The sequence below is a fragment of the Brachyhypopomus gauderio genome, chromosome 21, assembly GCF_052324685.1.
Source record: "Brachyhypopomus gauderio isolate BG-103 chromosome 21, BGAUD_0.2, whole genome shotgun sequence".
In the NCBI taxonomy this organism is placed as follows: Eukaryota; Metazoa; Chordata; class Actinopteri; order Gymnotiformes; family Hypopomidae; genus Brachyhypopomus; species Brachyhypopomus gauderio.
In genome coordinates, this window is record NC_135231.1 from 8,993,172 (window position 1) to 9,008,007 (window position 14,836).

The 14,836-nt window shown below is 48.2% G+C and overlaps 2 protein-coding genes across 2 annotated transcripts; both read left to right on the top strand.

Moving 5' to 3' along the window:
- The first annotated feature begins 100 nt into the window (after positions 1 to 100).
- Positions 101 to 11,541, top strand: LOC143485287 (uncharacterized). The gene is made up of 5 exons (XM_076984670.1): positions 101 to 4,089; positions 4,767 to 4,789; positions 4,937 to 4,962; positions 7,182 to 8,748; positions 9,592 to 11,541. The coding sequence occupies exons 1-5, from the start codon at positions 101 to 103 to the stop codon at positions 10,554 to 10,556; spliced, it is 6,570 nt and encodes a 2,189-aa protein (XP_076840785.1). The 3' UTR covers positions 10,557 to 11,541.
- LOC143484851 (uncharacterized) lies at positions 4,094 to 7,444 on the top strand. The gene is made up of 2 exons (XM_076983841.1): positions 4,094 to 5,827; positions 5,915 to 7,444. The coding sequence occupies exons 1-2, from the start codon at positions 5,389 to 5,391 to the stop codon at positions 6,451 to 6,453; spliced, it is 978 nt and encodes a 325-aa protein (XP_076839956.1). The 5' UTR covers positions 4,094 to 5,388; the 3' UTR covers positions 6,454 to 7,444.
- Positions 11,542 to 14,836: the final 3,295 nt, after the last annotated feature.

Here is a 14,836-nt window from a genome sequence, read left to right on the forward strand (position 1 = left end):
TGTAGAGAGCCATACACTAGGCAAGGGTATTGAGGGCTCTGTGGTGACCTCAAAGCTGTTGGGTGCCCTTATCGGCACCTGCCCCACAGTAGAGGTTCAAATGGGAGGAGTGAGTGTTAAGTGTTTGCTTGATACAGGCTCCATGGTCTCTACAATCACTGAGGGGTTTTTCAGAAAACATTTTCAGAGTTCTACAATGGTTCTACAGCAGTGTAACTGGCTTCAGTTGAAAGCCGCTAATGGCCTTGAGATTCCTTATGTGGGGTACATCGAATTGGATCTTACGGTGCTGGGCAAAACTTTATGTGGCATGGGAATTTTGGTGGTTAAAGAGTCTGTTTGCTTAGAGCCTGGAGCCGTGAGTGTGGGGTTGCCTGGACTTTTGGGCATGAACGTGATTAGTGAGTGTTACAGAGAGTTGTTCCAGTCCCAAGGTGTTGCTCTGTTTCAGTCTGCACACATAGCCCCAGAGAGATCCGCTTGGAAACGGGTATTCAGCCATTGTCAATTTCTAAATCAGTTGCCCCCTTCGGGTCGTTTAGGCCGGGCTAGGGTAAAGGGGAGGGTGGCTGTGCTGATTCCAGCGGGCTCTATTAAGGCTGTTGCTGTTACCGGTGGAGTTACTGGCGGCTCTGTGGTGAACCCAGTGTTATTTGAACCTACAAGTGATGTTTTGCCTGCGGGATTGCTGGTGTCTCGTGCCCTCCTCCCTGTACAGGGAGGGATCAGCTTTGTGCCGGTAGTTAATGTGGCCGAACAGGATGTCTGGCTCCCTTCTCGTACGGGTTTGGGTGAGTTGTTTTTGGTTGACGCGCCATGTGATGGTTCAAGTGTTGCATTTGATGAGGAAGTGTCAGTTGTAGAACGCGTGGCAACCGTTCGCTCTGTACAAGCCGATTGTGGATCGACCAACTTTCAGGCCTGTTCCTGGCCTTCTTTAACAAGGCAACAAGAACAGGCGGCTTCGGCATTATTGCACAAGTATCGACAAGTGTTCAGCCAAGATGGTGCATTGGGGTGTACTGATTTGATCCAGCATGAAATTCCTTTGCTGGATGAGGTCCCTGTTCGGCAGCGGTATCGACGTCTCCCGCCTACGCAGTATGAGTTGGTGAAGGCCCACATTACAGAGCTTCTAACAAAAGGGGTGGTGCGGCCTAGTTGTAGTCCCTATTCGTCGCCTATCGTGGTGGTTCAGAAAAAGGATGGGTCAATCCGTCTCTGTGTAGACTATAGACAGCTGAACGTGAAAACCCGGAAAGATGCCTATCCCTTGCCGCGTATAGAAGAGTCGCTAGATGCACTCTCGGGAGCCAAGTTGTTTACTACTCTGGATTTGGCTAGCGGTTACAATCAGGTCCCTATGGCGGAGGGAGATAAGCAAAAGACTGCGTTCTGTACTCCCTTTGGGTTGTTCGAATTTAATCGCATGCCTTTTGGGTTATGTAATGCCCCCAGTACCTTCCAACGGCTCATGGAGCGCATCTTCGGGGATGAAAGATTTCAGTCATTGCTGTTATATCTGGATGATATCGTGGTGTTTTCTTCTTCTTTTGAGGATCATCTGCAACGTTTGGAGTTGGTGTTTGAGCGGCTGCAACATCACCAGTTGAAGTTAAAATTTGACAAGTGTCATTTTTTTCAGACAGAGGTTCGGTATTTGGGACATGTGATCTCTGCGGAGGGGGTGTCAACTGACCCAGATAAAATCCAGGTGGTGGCTGACTGGGCGCGGCCCCAGACTGTGAAGGAGCTCCGATCTTTTTTAGGTTTCGCCTCATATTATCGAAGGTTTGTCAACGGATTTGCCCGCCATGCTGCCCCATTACACCGATTGGTTGCTACTCTGCAGGGTGGCCAGAAAAAGACCAGGTCCTGTGCTGTGGGAGGGCATTGGACTGGAGCTTGCGAAGAAGCTTTCCTTTTCTTGAAGCAGGCATTGGTGGCAGCCCCAGTCCTTGGCTATGCTGATTTCTCTAAGCCTTTCGTCCTGGAGATTGATGCTAGCCATAATGGGTTGGGGGCAGTGCTGTCTCAAGATCAGGGAGGTCAGCGTAAGCCCATCGCTTATGCGAGCCGAGGGTTACATCCGGCAGAGCAAAACATGTCCAACTATAGTGCTCTGAAATTGGAACTGTTGGGGTTGAAGTGGGCCGTGACGGAAAAGTTCCGTGAGTACTTGTTAGGCGCCAAGTTTACGGTATTTACTGATAACAACCCACTAAGTTATTTGCAGACCGCTAAGCTGGGAGCGGTGGAACAGCGGTGGGCTTCCCAGCTTGCTGGTTTTGATTTTGTGCTCAAGTACCGTCCTGGCATTAAGAATGGGAATGCGGACGCTCTGTCTCGTATGCCAGTTCCATCTGTCGACTCGGTTCAGGAAATAGTTCCGGGTGTGGTGGTTCCTGAATTAGTTGAGGCAGCGGTGCTAGAGCAGCCAGTGTCGACACAAGTGGCGGCGATTGATGTGCTCCCTGTTCGTTCTAGGCCTGATCTACAGGCCCTTCAGGCCACTGATCCAGTGATCAGGGACTTCACTATCTATTGGACCCGAGGTAGACCTCCCACTGTCGAAGAGCGTGCCATGCAGTCCCCCGCGGTAGTGGAATTGGTTAAGCAGTGGAAAAGAATACGGGAGGAAGCTGGGGTCTTGTATAGGGTTGTACATTCGCCAGACGGAGGGGAGGAAATTTTGCAACTGCTGTTACCTGAGGTGTTACAGAGGGAGGTGTTGGTTGCCCTTCATGATGATCATGGGCATCAGGGTACGGAGCGAACCACTAATTTGATCCGACAACGGTGTTATTGGCCCTTTATGCGGAAGGATATTGCCCGATGGTGCCAGGAGTGCTCGTGTTGTGTGGTTGCTAAGGCCGTACAACCAAAGGTACGCACGTTCATGGGGCGGCTCAGTGCTTCCCGGCCATTAGACATAGTTGCCATAGATTTCACCGTCTTGGAACGTTCCAGTGATGGGAGGGAGAATGTTTTGGTAATAACGGATGTGTTTTCAAAGTTCACACAGGCCTATCCAACTCCAGACCAGAGAGCCAGTACCGTGGCTAAGGTTCTGGTTGAGCGGTGGTTCTACAAGTATGGCGTGCCCAAACGGATCCATTCGGATCAAGGTCGAAATTTCGAGGGGGAATTGTTGAAGAGTCTCTGCCGACTGTATGGGGTAGAAAAGAGTCGGACAACTCCTTACCATCCAGCTGGAAATGGGCAATGTGAGAGGTTTAACAGGACCATGCATGACTTGTTGCGCTCTCTTCCCCCAGAGCAGAAGAAGAGGTGGCCTTTACATCTTTCCCATCTTCTGTTTGCTTACAATACCACTGTTCATCAGTCCACAGGGTATTCCCCGTACGAGTTGTTGTTTGGTCAGAAGCCACATTTACCTGTTGACTTTGTGTTGGGACAGGCTGAGGAGGAGATGGTGGAAGGGTCGGTTGGTGAATGGATCAGAGGGCAACAGGCATTCCTGGAAAGCGCTTTTAGTCATGCTAAACGAAATATGGAGGCTGCCGCCGATGCGAGAGCCCAGAGGTCTCAACCCCAGGCTGTACACATTCTCCCAGCTGGCACCCTGGTATACCGGCGTAATCATGTGCAAGGGCGAAATAAGATTCAAGACCATTGGGATGGGGTTAGGTACAGGGTGGTTCAGTGCCTGGATAGTGGGGGCAGGGTTTACACTATTCCCCCAGAGGAGGGAACAGGCCCCGATAGAAATGTACATCGGGCTGAGTTGCGGGAAGTTCCTGGCCAGCATTTGGTTGTACCAGGAGTGGACCTAGTAGGTCAGAGTGAGGATAAGAGCGAATCGCCGCTGGAGAGTGAAGATGAGGGGGATATCGGTTTGTGGATTGAACCACACCAGTCAGGCTCTGCCTCTAATAGGCGGCTGGAGTATCAGGAGGGTGAGTCCATCCCTGTAGGAGTAAATCCAGGGGATGTGAGGAGGACGTCCAGAGTGACTGCAGGTCAGCATTCCAACCCTTTTAACCTCCCACGCTCAGTGGCGACATCATCAAGGCTGTTAGTTCACCCTCCACTAGAGACGAGACCAGTGCTGCATAGACCCTGGGAGTGAGTGGGGAAATCACTGGGACAGTGATTTATTGTATGAGGGGGGTAGATGTAACAGGAAGACTCCGTTACAGAGTGTGCCTGAAATTACAGCCCGGTTTAATTAAGGGCACCGCCTATAGTGAATTAGTGCACATCACGAAGGGTATTTAAACTCTCGTGTGTTCTCGTTAGCTCGGAAGCTGATTGACGGGACGAGAGACGCGCTCGGGTCCGGGTGGCAAGAGTTATTACCCATTCTCACGGAGTTTCTGGGTGGCAAGAGTTATTACCCATCCTCACGGAGTTTCCGGGTGGCAAGAGTTATTACCCATTCTCACAGAGTTGTTGAGTGGCCAGAGCTTTTACCCATTCTCGGAGTTTGAGATTGTTCGGGGCTTTTAGAAGCTGACTGGGTGTGTTGTGAGCTGCATACGAGCGGTCGCAGAGGTGGCCAAGTCGCGGGCGATCTGAGTCATTCCAGCTATTGCACGGTAGGGCCGAGCTTGAGCGCAGGCAATGTTTTTAAATGATGTTCGTCTTAGTTAAAGTGTGTTCCTTCCTACAGGAGCCATCAGAGTGCGCGTGAGAGCTAGACCACTGTTTTCTCCCCGTTAATTTTCTTTATAGGAATTGGAGTTTGTTAGTGGCAGACGTGTTTTGTGGAACGTGATTTACTGTTGTGTTTTTATTTTTAGCCCGGCGGTACGGTTGGAGAAAGGTGGGAGCAGAACGAGTGAGGTGTTGGCGGCACCTACCTATTTGGGGTTTATTTGCAGTGAATTTGAGTTTATTTGGAGCGCGTTCACGCGAACGTGTGGTGTGGGTTATTTGTGTATTGAGTGGTTTGTTTGCTTTATTCTTTTAGGTGCGCGCCAACCCCCGCTGGTGGAAGTGAGGTAACCTGTGTTAGGTAGCTGCTCCGGAAAGTCTGTGGCTGTACCGCACGGTGCTTCTTTTTAAGAATGTCCGGTGTTTTATATTTTGTATAATAAATGATCGGCATCTCAGTCTCTGCAGTCCAACAATTTTATTTTCGCTGGCAGTAATCTCGCGCGGGTGAAACGTTACTGATTAGTTTCCCTCTAGTTGAGGGTGGCGTAGTCCAAACTATCCTAATTGTCGCTGTGTGACGCGGTGAGCGTTACATTTTGGCGCAGTCGGCAGGATTAAAAGGCTGACGTGCAGATTGAGTTTTTTGGGTGTTTGTTTATTGTTAGTAACAAGGGGGAGAAAAACAGTGGTTGGCTCCGGAAGAGGATCCGCAAGACGACGTGGACGAAGACATCTTTGTTTTAGAGTGTAAATTGGGTTTTAAATATGGATCAGCAGCTCAGAGAGCTGAGAGAACAAGTTCAGCAGCTACAAGCTGATAATGAGAGACTACGTGCTGCTGGGTCACCTTCTAGTAGTAATGTAGCAGGTGCTGCATTAGAACAGGCTGTTGATCGTTTTGTTTATGTGCCACGGGAGCGGAAGTGCCCCAGGTTTTCGGGAAAATCATCCGATTTGTTATGGGTTGATGATTGGATTGAGGAAGCGCGTAGGTCCATGGAGGTTCGCCGTATGACTAGTGCAGAGCAGGCTCTGTTTTTATATGATCATTTGGATGGGGAGGCGAAAGCAGAGATTAGATTTCGCTCTGAGGTGGAGCGGAAAGATCCAGAGCGTATATTTGTTATTTTAAAGGAGGTTTTTAGCCATTCCCAATCGTATGTGGTTTTACAGCAGCAGTTTTTTCAGCGACGTCAGCTGGAAGGTGAGTCCCTGCGTGAGTATTCCCATGCTCTATTGTCACTGATGGCTGTGATTAAATGTAAAAATGATCGTGTTATTCCAAATTCAGATTTGCTGGTTCGAGATCAGTTTGTGGAACACGTGCGAGATGGGATGCTACGTAGGGAACTCAAGAGGTCCATTCGGTCTAACCCTGATATGTCCTTTTTGGACATACGGAGTGAGGCCATTCGTTGGGTTGAGGAAGGGGATCATGCGGCGACTCCAAGGGCACGGGCTTACTCATGTGACACTCAGGTGGAGGTGCGTGGGGGTTGTAGTCAGGTAGGTCTCGGTGCTTCGGCAGGCGAGTTAATTGCATTAAAAGAAACCTTACAGAAACAACAGAAGCAACTTGATTTGATTTTGGAGCACCTGGGGTCTGGGGTTAGGGCACGCGAACGACTGGAAGTGCCCTCAGTTTCACCGCAACCTCATCGGTTCCAGGCAGATGGTAGACCAATCTGTTCCCGTTGTGATCAGCCCGGCCATATTGCTAGGTTTTGTAATGGTGGGCCTAGGCCTTATTCAGGGAGGGGCCGCCGGGGATTAGCCCTCGGCTCAGGGGTTCAGGGAGCGGCAGCCGTGCCTGAGGCACAGGGAAACTAGTTCCCTCTGGTGTAGAGAGCCATACACTAGGCAAGGGTATTGAGGGCTCTGTGGTGACCTCAAAGCTGTTGGGTGCCCTTATCGGCACCTGCCCCACAGTAGAGGTTCAAATGGGAGGAGTGAGTGTTAAGTGTTTGCTTGATACAGGCTCCATGGTCTCTACAATCACTGAGGGGTTTTTCAGAAAACATTTTCAGAGTTCTACAATGGTTCTACAGCAGTGTAACTGGCTTCAGTTGAAAGCCGCTAATGGCCTTGAGATTCCTTATGTGGGGTACATCGAATTGGATCTTACGGTGCTGGGCAAAACTTTATGTGGCATGGGAATTTTGGTGGTTAAAGAGTCTGTTTGCTTAGAGCCTGGAGCCGTGAGTGTGGGGTTGCCTGGACTTTTGGGCATGAACGTGATTAGTGAGTGTTACAGAGAGTTGTTCCAGTCCCAAGGTGTTGCTCTGTTTCAGTCTGCACACATAGCCCCAGAGAGATCCGCTTGGAAACGGGTATTCAGCCATTGTCAATTTCTAAATCAGTTGCCCCCTTCGGGTCGTTTAGGCCGGGCTAGGGTAAAGGGGAGGGTGGCTGTGCTGATTCCAGCGGGCTCTATTAAGGCTGTTGCTGTTACCGGTGGAGTTACTGGCGGCTCTGTGGTGAACCCAGTGTTATTTGAACCTACAAGTGATGTTTTGCCTGCGGGATTGCTGGTGTCTCGTGCCCTCCTCCCTGTACAGGGAGGGATCAGCTTTGTGCCGGTAGTTAATGTGGCCGAACAGGATGTCTGGCTCCCTTCTCGTACGGGTTTGGGTGAGTTGTTTTTGGTTGACGCGCCATGTGATGGTTCAAGTGTTGCATTTGATGAGGAAGTGTCAGTTGTAGAACGCGTGGCAACCGTTCGCTCTGTACAAGCCGATTGTGGATCGACCAACTTTCAGGCCTGTTCCTGGCCTTCTTTAACAAGGCAACAAGAACAGGCGGCTTCGGCATTATTGCACAAGTATCGACAAGTGTTCAGCCAAGATGGTGCATTGGGGTGTACTGATTTGATCCAGCATGAAATTCCTTTGCTGGATGAGGTCCCTGTTCGGCAGCGGTATCGACGTCTCCCGCCTACGCAGTATGAGTTGGTGAAGGCCCACATTACAGAGCTTCTAACAAAAGGGGTGGTGCGGCCTAGTTGTAGTCCCTATTCGTCGCCTATCGTGGTGGTTCAGAAAAAGGATGGGTCAATCCGTCTCTGTGTAGACTATAGACAGCTGAACGTGAAAACCCGGAAAGATGCCTATCCCTTGCCGCGTATAGAAGAGTCGCTAGATGCACTCTCGGGAGCCAAGTTGTTTACTACTCTGGATTTGGCTAGCGGTTACAATCAGGTCCCTATGGCGGAGGGAGATAAGCAAAAGACTGCGTTCTGTACTCCCTTTGGGTTGTTCGAATTTAATCGCATGCCTTTTGGGTTATGTAATGCCCCCAGTACCTTCCAACGGCTCATGGAGCGCATCTTCGGGGATGAAAGATTTCAGTCATTGCTGTTATATCTGGATGATATCGTGGTGTTTTCTTCTTCTTTTGAGGATCATCTGCAACGTTTGGAGTTGGTGTTTGAGCGGCTGCAACATCACCAGTTGAAGTTAAAATTTGACAAGTGTCATTTTTTTCAGACAGAGGTTCGGTATTTGGGACATGTGATCTCTGCGGAGGGGGTGTCAACTGACCCAGATAAAATCCAGGTGGTGGCTGACTGGGCGCGGCCCCAGACTGTGAAGGAGCTCCGATCTTTTTTAGGTTTCGCCTCATATTATCGAAGGTTTGTCAACGGATTTGCCCGCCATGCTGCCCCATTACACCGATTGGTTGCTACTCTGCAGGGTGGCCAGAAAAAGACCAGGTCCTGTGCTGTGGGAGGGCATTGGACTGGAGCTTGCGAAGAAGCTTTCCTTTTCTTGAAGCAGGCATTGGTGGCAGCCCCAGTCCTTGGCTATGCTGATTTCTCTAAGCCTTTCGTCCTGGAGATTGATGCTAGCCATAATGGGTTGGGGGCAGTGCTGTCTCAAGATCAGGGAGGTCAGCGTAAGCCCATCGCTTATGCGAGCCGAGGGTTACATCCGGCAGAGCAAAACATGTCCAACTATAGTGCTCTGAAATTGGAACTGTTGGGGTTGAAGTGGGCCGTGACGGAAAAGTTCCGTGAGTACTTGTTAGGCGCCAAGTTTACGGTATTTACTGATAACAACCCACTAAGTTATTTGCAGACCGCTAAGCTGGGAGCGGTGGAACAGCGGTGGGCTTCCCAGCTTGCTGGTTTTGATTTTGTGCTCAAGTACCGTCCTGGCATTAAGAATGGGAATGCGGACGCTCTGTCTCGTATGCCAGTTCCATCTGTCGACTCGGTTCAGGAAATAGTTCCGGGTGTGGTGGTTCCTGAATTAGTTGAGGCAGCGGTGCTAGAGCAGCCAGTGTCGACACAAGTGGCGGCGATTGATGTGCTCCCTGTTCGTTCTAGGCCTGATCTACAGGCCCTTCAGGCCACTGATCCAGTGATCAGGGACTTCACTATCTATTGGACCCGAGGTAGACCTCCCACTGTCGAAGAGCGTGCCATGCAGTCCCCCGCGGTAGTGGAATTGGTTAAGCAGTGGAAAAGAATACGGGAGGAAGCTGGGGTCTTGTATAGGGTTGTACATTCGCCAGACGGAGGGGAGGAAATTTTGCAACTGCTGTTACCTGAGGTGTTACAGAGGGAGGTGTTGGTTGCCCTTCATGATGATCATGGGCATCAGGGTACGGAGCGAACCACTAATTTGATCCGACAACGGTGTTATTGGCCCTTTATGCGGAAGGATATTGCCCGATGGTGCCAGGAGTGCTCGTGTTGTGTGGTTGCTAAGGCCGTACAACCAAAGGTACGCACGTTCATGGGGCGGCTCAGTGCTTCCCGGCCATTAGACATAGTTGCCATAGATTTCACCGTCTTGGAACGTTCCAGTGATGGGAGGGAGAATGTTTTGGTAATAACGGATGTGTTTTCAAAGTTCACACAGGCCTATCCAACTCCAGACCAGAGAGCCAGTACCGTGGCTAAGGTTCTGGTTGAGCGGTGGTTCTACAAGTATGGCGTGCCCAAACGGATCCATTCGGATCAAGGTCGAAATTTCGAGGGGGAATTGTTGAAGAGTCTCTGCCGACTGTATGGGGTAGAAAAGAGTCGGACAACTCCTTACCATCCAGCTGGAAATGGGCAATGTGAGAGGTTTAACAGGACCATGCATGACTTGTTGCGCTCTCTTCCCCCAGAGCAGAAGAAGAGGTGGCCTTTACATCTTTCCCATCTTCTGTTTGCTTACAATACCACTGTTCATCAGTCCACAGGGTATTCCCCGTACGAGTTGTTGTTTGGTCAGAAGCCACATTTACCTGTTGACTTTGTGTTGGGACAGGCTGAGGAGGAGATGGTGGAAGGGTCGGTTGGTGAATGGATCAGAGGGCAACAGGCATTCCTGGAAAGCGCTTTTAGTCATGCTAAACGAAATATGGAGGCTGCCGCCGATGCGAGAGCCCAGAGGTCTCAACCCCAGGCTGTACACATTCTCCCAGCTGGCACCCTGGTATACCGGCGTAATCATGTGCAAGGGCGAAATAAGATTCAAGACCATTGGGATGGGGTTAGGTACAGGGTGGTTCAGTGCCTGGATAGTGGGGGCAGGGTTTACACTATTCCCCCAGAGGAGGGAACAGGCCCCGATAGAAATGTACATCGGGCTGAGTTGCGGGAAGTTCCTGGCCAGCATTTGGTTGTACCAGGAGTGGACCTAGTAGGTCAGAGTGAGGATAAGAGCGAATCGCCGCTGGAGAGTGAAGATGAGGGGGATATCGGTTTGTGGATTGAACCACACCAGTCAGGCTCTGCCTCTAATAGGCGGCTGGAGTATCAGGAGGGTGAGTCCATCCCTGTAGGAGTAAATCCAGGGGATGTGAGGAGGACGTCCAGAGTGACTGCAGGTCAGCATTCCAACCCTTTTAACCTCCCACGCTCAGTGGCGACATCATCAAGGCTGTTAGTTCACCCTCCACTAGAGACGAGACCAGTGCTGCATAGACCCTGGGAGTGAGTGGGGAAATCACTGGGACAGTGATTTATTGTATGAGGGGGGTAGATGTAACAGGAAGACTCCGTTACAGAGTGTGCCTGAAATTACAGCCCGGTTTAATTAAGGGCACCGCCTATAGTGAATTAGTGCACATCACGAAGGGTATTTAAACTCTCGTGTGTTCTCGTTAGCTCGGAAGCTGATTGACGGGACGAGAGACGCGCTCGGGTCCGGGTGGCAAGAGTTATTACCCATTCTCACGGAGTTTCTGGGTGGCAAGAGTTATTACCCATCCTCACGGAGTTTCTGGGTGGCAAGAGTTATTACCCATTCTCACAGAGTTGTTGAGTGGCCAGAGCTTTTACCCATTCTCGGAGTTTGAGATTGTTCGGGGCTTTTAGAAGCTGACTGGGTGTGTTGTGAGCTGCATACGAGCGGTCGCAGAGGTGGCCAAGTCGCGGGCGATCTGAGTCATTCCAGCTATTGCACGGTAGGGCCGAGCTTGAGCGCAGGCAATGTTTTTAAATGATGTTCGTCTTAGTTAAAGTGTGTTCCTTCCTACAGGAGCCATCAGAGTGCGCGTGAGAGCTAGACCACTGTTTTCTCCCCGTTAATTTTCTTTATAGGAATTGGAGTTTGTTAGTGGCAGACGTGTTTTGTGGAACGTGATTTACTGTTGTGTTTTTATTTTTAGCCCGGCGGTACGGTTGGAGAAAGGTGGGAGCAGAACGAGTGAGGTGTTGGCGGCACCTACCTATTTGGGGTTTATTTGCAGTGAATTTGAGTTTATTTGGAGCGCGTTCACGCGAACGTGTGGTGTGGGTTATTTGTGTATTGAGTGGTTTGTTTGCTTTATTCTTTTAGGTGCGCGCCAACCCCCGCTGGTGGAAGTGAGGTAACCTGTGTTAGGTAGCTGCTCCGGAAAGTCTGTGGCTGTACCGCACGGTGCTTCTTTTTAAGAATGTCCGGTGTTTTATATTTTGTATAATAAATGATCGGCATCTCAGTCTCTGCAGTCCAACAATTTTATTTTCGCTGGCAGTAATCTCGCGCGGGTGAAACGTTACTGATTAGTTTCCCTCTAGTTGAGGGTGGCGTAGTCCAAACTATCCTAATTGTCGCTGTGTGACGCGGTGAGCGTTACATTAACATGGCCAACACCAGAACAAACACTAGTAATGTTCATGAGATCCTGTAAAGGGGATGGCACTGGACTGGGTGAACATTATATTAGTAAACAGCACTGATGTAGTTTGGACAGTGGTGGGATTTCTTAAACTTACGCAGTCCAGGTTCACCACAAAGGTCACAGGACACTACACTTCCTGTTCTACACAGAAATCACTGCTTTTACCACCACTAACGAGTCGCCCAATACATTCTCTTGCTGGCTATAAGGTTCTGTCACATATAGCTCTGTTCCCACTTGTTGAATCTATAATAATAATAATAATCTTTATTTGTATAGCACCTTTCATACATACATGCAACTCAAAGTGCTTTACAGTATAAATAAAATAAACATTAAAAGGAGATAAGACAAAAAGACAAAAAGAAAATGTTAAAAGAAATTAAAGATAAAAATATTAAAATAACGTAAAAAAGTAAAGTAAATAAGATAATAAAAAGTAAAGTAAATAAGATAAAACTATTAAGATAATTGGATTTAGAAAATAATAGACAACATAATGTAATAAAGTAAATAAGATTGAGAATAAGATAAGATGATAAGATGAGATAAGATGATCATGGTTAATCACTGATAATGTACCCCATATGGTTGCCTGTGCACAGCTTTCACAAGTACGACATGTGCCTTGCTCACACACTGAATCTGGTAGTGAAAAAAATCTATTGAGCAAACCTCTGAACTGCATAACAGTCACCGAGTGCCTTTAGTCCATTAGTCAGACTAATTCATCACCAGGTTCATGAAACATGTGTGAGGTTAACAAGTCCAACTGCCACTCAGTTAAGCAGTAATCTTCAGAAGAACTTGAGGGAACCGTGTGGGGTGGATCTGTGAGGATCATCGCAGTGTCAACTCTCCTAGATCCACGATTCAAAGTTCTGGCTTTTGGATGTTCAGAAAATGCAACCAAAAACTGTGAAGGGTTTGATATCTGTTGTGGAAATTCTCCATCACAACAACCAGGGTCTCTCTGTAAGAAGAGTTACGAGCTCGGAGAGTGTCCGTCAGTGAAAGCAACACAGGCACACAGAATGGTCACTTCACCAAAATCACTCTAGTTTATTGCTCATGCCGTCAGTCCTTATATACCATGAGGGCTAACTGGTCATGTGTTATAAAGTCATTACGAAGTCATATGATTTACAGTCATAAATGATATATATGTTAGTACCAAATAAAGCATAAATTCTGCACTCTTAGGGAAACTTGCTATTATAACCCCATGACTCTTCCGTCACCAACACGCTGGTCTTCTGTCTGGAACATGTCTCCATTCCCACATTCTCCCTGTCTAGTCCCCTTGACCCAAAGGGTGACCTTAAACTTCCTAATTTGGTCACACACTATGTTTAAAAATTCCCTCTAAAAGAAAGTAGAGTTTCAGCATTTTCTATAACACATCTGAGTGCGAGAGTGAAATTTATTACAGGCAAATCCATAACCAGAATCCTTTAAACAGTCCAAGGTAGTATCAGATAGAGTCAGACATAGAACAATGTGAAGAGACATTACTAAACTAAGGGAAACACCAGATACATGAAATAAACTAGACACACACAACACAACCAGGAAAGATAAAACTAAACAAGACTCAGCCAAGTTCTGGGGTCTTGTGATTGGAGAGTCATGAATTTGACTCCCAGCTAGGAAATGAAGTACTAGTGTTGCTTGGTGTGGTTGTGGTTATGGTGTGGTTATGGTGTGGGTGTGGTTATAGTGTGGTTGTGGTTATGGTGTAGGTGTGGTTATGGTGTGGCTGTGGTAGGATCAAGTCACTGTGAAGAATCTCTCAAATCGGTATTCTGACTTGTAGTCTCACCATGAATCAGTGTCCTGACCTGCGATCAGAACACGACATGAATCACAAGACTCTCCAATCTGACAGCGCTAAACTGGTGTGATAGAAATGCATACAGTGCTCATGAAATTTGTGCACAAAGCAGGAAGCCAGATTAGACCTCAAAATGTTCTGAGAACATGAGCAGTCATGCCTGGTCAGACTTTAGGCAGAAGAAACCTGCCCTGCAACACCGAGAAACACGTGTACGGTAGTTTGATGGGTGTTGACGCCAGAGAGGACACTGCAGGTGTGGAGCGAACACATGTGGGGAGGTCTCAGTGACAACAGAGAGAGGACACTGCAGGTGTGGAGCGAACACACGTGAGGAGGTCTCAGTGACAACAGAGAGAGCAGTACTGTAGAGTGGGTGTGGGAGGGGAGAGGTGGAATGATCAGACAGATGACAAACTGCCTGATTTTGTCCCCTTTTACACAAGATGGGTGAGAATGTGTGTTTGTTGAGCTATGATCACAATGAAGCTCCTTCGTGGAATTATAGTGTTATTTATTTGGGCTGAATGATGTCATGAAAACTGGTTGAGGTGGTTTTTTTAGTCTGCTTCTTTGGCCACAATGACTTTCTTTTAGAATCCAGCAGTGGTTCCCCAATATTTCCAAACTACTATACTGACTATGTTAATTCAACTTGCCTCTTATCTCTGATGCATTCTATTGATCTAGGAAACTGTTCCTCTGTGGACCTGTGTAATCGGTATTACATTTCTAAAGAGCTTCTTGGTGATACCAGGACATGTTCATATGTCTTGGTGGTGTGTGTGTGTCAGTTATTATGGGTGTGAGTATATTTGCTAATATTATTGTATCATTTGTGTTGAATCATACGGGCTGCCACTGCTGCACCTTATGACTGAAGCTGGCATAACAGGTCACAGGTGTCACAGGTGCCACAAATTGACACAAGCACCCTCAACATGGCTGCTAGGATTTCTCACCTGTCTCTACCATGAACAGACCAGCACACCGCAATGGTTCTGCTGCTCTGTGCTGCATGACACCACTGGGTAAAAATAAAACAAACAAACAAAAAAAACCCCTAATGTTCCCATGACCCCTCTGACCCCCATTTACACAAAACCTGAATCTCAGAGTAAGAAGGACCAGCAGCTGTTTGAGATATCTGGACAGCATGGTCATGAGATCAACACCAAACACCTGATCAACAGTACTGTGCAAATGTTTTAGACAGGGTTGGATGCTGAAGAGTTAATAGTTTGTTGATAAAATGCAAAGTAAATGAACAAAAATCTA